At 40.4% G+C, this 6000-nt stretch overlaps 1 protein-coding gene across 2 annotated transcripts in view; it reads left to right on the top strand.

Annotated features, from left to right (window-relative positions):
- Positions 1–465: 465 nt before the first annotated feature.
- PTPN9 (protein tyrosine phosphatase non-receptor type 9) overlaps positions 466–6000 on the top strand; it is an 808671-nt gene continuing 803136 nt past the window's right edge. Inside the window, exon 1 of one of the 2 annotated variants that reach the window (XM_069624559.1) lies at positions 466–1224. Coding sequence is in view for 1 of the 2 variants with exons in the window: in XM_069624558.1 (XP_069480659.1) it covers positions 1192–1224 (33 nt within the window). In the remaining variant the exon portion in view is untranslated. The remainder of the gene's footprint in view (positions 1225–6000) is intronic. The other variant, XM_069624558.1, reaches the window with a different exon arrangement.

The following is a 6000-nucleotide window of genomic DNA, read 5'->3' as shown; positions in this document are numbered from 1 at the left end:
CACTTCCTGTGACGCCATACGCCACCTCCAGTGTCCAACACAGCCTCTCACCCTCCAACAAGTTGCAAAAAGTTGAGAGCTATGCTTTTAGTATGCCCCACAAATCATTGACACAAAAGTATTACAAATCAGAAAAATCAACACATCATTGTTGCAAAGTCGTGTTGTTCTCTGGTTGCAAAAGCATAGGAGGTGCTTGAAAAATTTGACATAATCGTTTATGCTACTCTGCGTTGAGCCGGATACCTTTGTAAATAGCTGGCCCTTTTGATCGCTGCTTGTGCCTGGTTTGTGAATGGGAGTCTCGCCTGTTCTTTGCCTAAATCCCCCCCCCCCCCCCTCTTTCATGCAGCCTCCCCCTCCCCTCGCAATGCTGCGCTGCATTTTTTGTGAATGGAAAGTACACTCTCGTCTCTCTGTTTCTTAATGGAGGAGCTGCAGCTGGAGTCTGGTCAGAGGTTGAGTGGGGGAAGGATGACGAGGGAGGAGGAAGAAGGCAGGAAGGAGGAGGAGGAAGAAGAAGTAGGTGGCGACTGCAGCAGCAGTTTGTAGACTCTAGTCTCTGCTGATGCAGCTCTGTTGCTTTCCAAGAAAGGGCAGTTCGGTGGAGCTTTTCATCTGCGCCTGTTCTAGACTACTATACAGGAAGCAGAAAACGTTCTTGTATGGTTTTATTTTGCTCGACCACCATCCCTGTTTGTAGATCGGGAACAGGCATGGATCCCACGTAGTGAACTGCTAACTGGAAATTGTCAGCTTTCATGGAAATACTGTTCTCAGCAAAGACTGCCTTGATTTTTCCTATGTTCGTTTTGGACAGTTTCCTTTAGGTGGGAAGGGGCAATACAAGCGTCCCCTGCAATAAAGGCACATAAGACTCCTGAATATAGCGCGATGGACTTTTGTTTTCTTTTTTTTAAAAGATATAAAATTTCCAGATGTTCTTCGCTTACTTTCACGCCCATTTCCGAAGCCTTGTAGCGCTTTTTAAAAGTAAACTGTTTCTCAAATGCGTCACATTATTTTTGGGTGCCCAGTTTGCAGCAACGAAGATTAAAGCAGCTACTGTTGGAAGAAAAGAGGAGTCGTTTCTATTTTTTTTTTTCTGAATAGCGGAGTAGGTGAAGGCCCAGTTTGCATCCCCGGACTCAAGTGGAGAGTGTGGCGGCAGGAGAAGGTGCGGTTGGCGGCATGGCTGCCCAGCTGACCCCGGATGAGGAACAGGTAATTTAATCGTACACATTTCAAACCGACTTTAATATTAACAGCTACTTTTTTTCAGGCTTTGGAGGGGACAGTGTCAGTTCAACACTTTGTGTTTAAAAACGTAATTGTAGAACATATTGCATTTTAAAACGAGAACATACATTCAGTATGTTCAATGACACTTTGGAAAAATATACTATTTTAAGATTTTTGCCGAGTGACGTCTTTTCATTCTTTAACCTTTCCCACCGTTGACAACAAAAATCCGTTTTTTAAATGTTCTACTCATGCGATATCTAATGTTAGGGTTTTAAAAGTTCTTCTTTACTTAGTGCCAGAACATTTTTGGAGACACCCTGGGCAATTTTGGGTATTCATTTTCTCTATGGCTGTGTCTATCACTAAAAATCCAAATTGGTTCATGCAGTGCAGATTTGAAGAACGCCCCACTTCGTTTGTGTGTGCGAGATAGAACTGATGTTAATTTTAGGGACTTCTTGATAACATGTTGACATTCAGAGGGACGGCTTGGAGATAAAAAATAAATTAAAAAAACGTTCACAACAGCAAGAATAAGGTTGCGGAAAAAGTAAAAAAGTAGTCATTCGTCACGTTACTGTCTCGAGAATCGCATGTGGCACTCCCTCTCTTTCTCCAGCCCCAATTGTTTTCATTGCATAACTCCTAATGAGTGAAAAAGGGGAACAATTTGGATTGTGTACATCTGAACATTGGACAGCTGAGGTTATTTTGGAGTGGATAATCCTCAACATAATGTAGTTTACTTGAGAAGTGTTTAAGGCCTGAAAGAGCAGGCTGAAAGCAACCAAACTAGCAATACGAGGCAAACAATTTAAAGTGATCACATATGTTCGCGGTATATGAAAGATCTCCAACTCCAGCAGCAGCAAGTTTATAGTTTACCCGCAGCTTGTTGCTTCAATAGAAAAAAAGACTACCTCACCTGTCGTGAATAGGAGTTAAGTTTCTAGAACAGTGAGGCAATTATCTCCCTGGAAGCCCACAGACAACCTAGCTTAGAGATTTGGGAACACGTTATGTGCATGGACGTTCTTCTTAAAAACATCTTTGAGGTCACGACAGTGGAATATGACTTGCATATTCTCCCACCTGATGTCATAGCTGAAATATAAAACCTTTAAAAATCTCTTTATGCTCTAATGGCTTTCTGTGTAAGCATACTCCACAAGACGACATATCAGAAAGCACTATCAGTTTTTCAAATTGATTTATCCTATCAGAAAGCTTATAATTCTGTTTCTTCTGCAGTACTCGTACAGCCCTAATGGAGCAGCAGTCAAACCCTGACTGTTTTTGCACAATTTATCAAGAATTACTCATAACCCTAGGGCCAATTTTACACGTTGTTCCACTTACTACTGCCTTTTTAGAATTCTTTGCCTTATGGCTGGAATATCTTTTCATCCAATACTATGGAGATGTGATCTAGGTGGAACCAGTAGGTTTGGGTTTAAGTCCTGACGTTAGCACTTGACCTTATTGTATTAAATCGTACAGCAGACTATACCATACAGGTGATCTCCTATCACAGCCCACGTTTTTAGTTTTGGCTGTACGGTGGTGCTTTTGCAGAACTTGTAAGCCAAAACTAAAACTTTGGAGTACAGCGGGGGAGAGATGGCATATGAGGGACACAACACTTGTAGGAGGTGTTTGATTTTTTACCCCCTCATTGACTCCCCATGGCCATGCTAATCCCATTGGACATGCCCACCCACTTCCTGCCCCTCCCCACCTAAAACACACCATCCTGGCATCTCTTTGAGCTAATTTTAGCTAACCTTAAAATCAAACCTAGCACTCAAAGTGCGGGTCTTTTCCAAGGAGTCTTCTGAGGGCTAATGGTTTAATTAGTGCTATACATGCTACTGGTGGAATCAAAATGTCTAAACCAGGTCTGCCTTTAGACACTTGATTTATAAGCAGGGGGCGTGCCCTTCACTGAAGGCCTGTTAAAACAAGCATTAGCAAAGCCAACAGCTTTTTTATAGGTATTAGTTAGGCATTTGCCAGGCACTGTTATCATATGTCAAAGTGCACCATTTATGAGCTACTACCATTACAGGCCAGTCAGTACCATTACGGCAATGCCTGGCAAATCTACTTCCTGTATCTGCACAAAAGCCAAAACTGTTAGCATTGCCAATGCTTGTTTCTCCATGTGCTTTAGTCTCCCTATGTGCCCAGATTGGGAGCTCTACCTGATGTAGCTCAGTGTGCGATGCACTGTACAAACAAATAAAATTCTACAGCTTCAACAGTTTATTTTAGTTTTTTTAAAAAACTCCTATGGTATGTCAAGGAGTGCAGAGGAAGATGACGTCACCGAAATCATATTAAAATACTACAGAAAGTCATCTTCCCTATGTTCAATGTACAACCTACAGTTATATATTACTCCTCTTGCAATGTCACAAAAGATTATGCAAGAATATTTCCAGTGTTGTACGTTTACTACAAAAACCTTTTATAAACATTTTTTGTATCTTAAAGTGTAAAAACACAGATTTCAATCCAAATGTGACTAACATTCCTTCATAGGTACTTCTACAAAAACTTGTAGACATATTAAAATTAAACAAGTCCTGATTGTCTGATGATAAATGGGGTCGCCTATGCGTATGTCTTAATGAGCTTGCCGCTTTGCAATTTAAACAACTTGATGTAGCAATACAAATGTGATTCCAGTTCTGATATTTGGCAGTTTGGGTATAGCTAGACATCAGTGAGCGTTCACATGCCAACATGTTTTGTTCCTTGAATGCATTCTAAGAACTTCTGTCATTGGCGGGTAGAAATTATTGTTATGGGACTGTAAAAATTGATAGCGATTAGAATGATTATATATTATATCATGCAGGTGTAAATGAACAATAGAGCTAATTCTTAAGGGCAATGTAGTATGAAGACTGTTTCCTACCCTAGAAGATACACAGAACATTGAATATAGAGGAAGATGACCTTTTTTTATAGTACCAATCTATATCTAAAGTCTGTCGGCTAAGAAATTGTCTCCCTGTGGGAAGCAGTTTGGTGGATATGTACCCTTCTGGCAGGTGATATAAAACAGTGTGTGAGTAGCTTCTATGTTCTGAACAAAAGACAAAAATATATATTTTAATGTGATTCAGAGGTGTTCAAAGGATCGCGTTTCATGGGGCAAAGGCAGCCCTACAGATAAGGGGTGTATCGGCCACTTATACTCTCTAAAAAGGTATCCAGTTATTTTAATGAATATAAAATAAAGAATGGCATTTAAACCAATGAGAAACAACGAAAAAATACAGAACAAAAAAAATAATAATAAATAGGGGTGGAGTAAAGGGTTAGATCTTGTGCGGAAAGGGTTGGGCTGGGGTTTTAAACATGGAGAAACGAGGGATTTGTGGGGCACCCTATTTCCCCCCCCAAAAATTATATTTTTTTTGTTTTTGTTTTGGCAAAAATTCAGAATGTCTTTATATATTCGTTAAAATCACACAGAGCCTCTATAAATTGGCAAATACCCCCCATAAAATTGAAAGTACAAATACTCTCAACAACAAATAGAAAAAAGACATGTAGAATCTTGCGCCTCTGCTTTCACACTCACAGCTTCATGGATATGTGTGAACTAGAAGTACACGTAGTACAACAGAAACAAACTACTATTTAACTGCCTGATTGGAAGAAGCAAACCGGTATCTTTTAATGTGCCTGAATAACTAGATTCAAAGAAAGAAATATTGCACAAACATTTCTGCTTTTCAGTGAAAACCTAGTTTTACTCACTTGTAAAATACTTTCATTGTTAATTAATTGGACTAACATTTTTTACTCCCTAAAAATCAATTTTCTCCCAACTTTAAAAAAATAGGGGGTAAAATACTCCCACTAAACACATTTTATCTGGAGAACTGGGCACAGGAGTTTGGAAGCATTTTATGTTGCCATACAAAAACCAATAGCGTATCCAGTGCATTCCTTGCTGCAAGTAAAGGTAGCCAGGGTCTCAATCGTGGGGACACTTGCCAGTCAATCTTAAGTGTCTAACAGGGCTACTAGCTGTCGTTAGGGCCACTGGCAGACTACACATGTGCATGGATGAACATCAGTAGAGTTTAGCGTCCAGAAAGTGTGGTGAGTCATGAGCATATGGAAACGACTGCAAGCTAGAGGGAGTGCTCTGGGCTGAGCGAGGTCTGCTGTCAAAGCAGGTAGACTCTAGTAGGGCCGAGTGCCACAGGCACAAAAGCTATGCCAGCAATATTTTTCTTGAGCCCATGAGAAACAGGATATTGGGCCAGGAGTTACTTTTAGGACTATGGGGAGATGCAGGTGTTATGTATGTTAAAACCATGAATTTGAAAGAAAAATGGCCAATATGTCTACTTACTTTCTGTGAGTACGAAATCACGTAGAACTTTACCTCTTGTTGTGTCTAGTTGTTCTACCTTGGACACACTTTTCCTTGCCCTTCCTGAATTTTTAGCAACACTATTAATTTTAGAATAGCAGTATTTTGGGAGTCTGATCTACCTAATATTTTCTAATAAGAGGTGAGAGGCAGTACCCCTCTCTTTTATGTTGATCATGTGTCTGTCTGTAGCTTTTTGTGGGTTTTGTCGTGCATGGCCATTCCGGATCTGTCTACGGGATGATCACAGTTCTGCTTGAGAACTTTTATGCCTCCCAATCGCATTTGGCTGTTTCAAGACATTAGAAGAGAATTCTGTTTAGGTCCACGCTCCAAAACCTGGCAGCAGTGGAAGT

The sequence above is a fragment of the Ambystoma mexicanum genome, chromosome 11 (assembly GCF_040938575.1).
Source record: "Ambystoma mexicanum isolate Mex_15411 chromosome 11, UKY_AmexF1_1, whole genome shotgun sequence".
In the NCBI taxonomy this organism is placed as follows: domain Eukaryota; kingdom Metazoa; phylum Chordata; class Amphibia; order Caudata; family Ambystomatidae; genus Ambystoma; species Ambystoma mexicanum.
The sequence above is the reverse complement of the archived record's forward strand: the minus strand, read 5'-3'. Positions and strand labels throughout refer to the sequence as shown.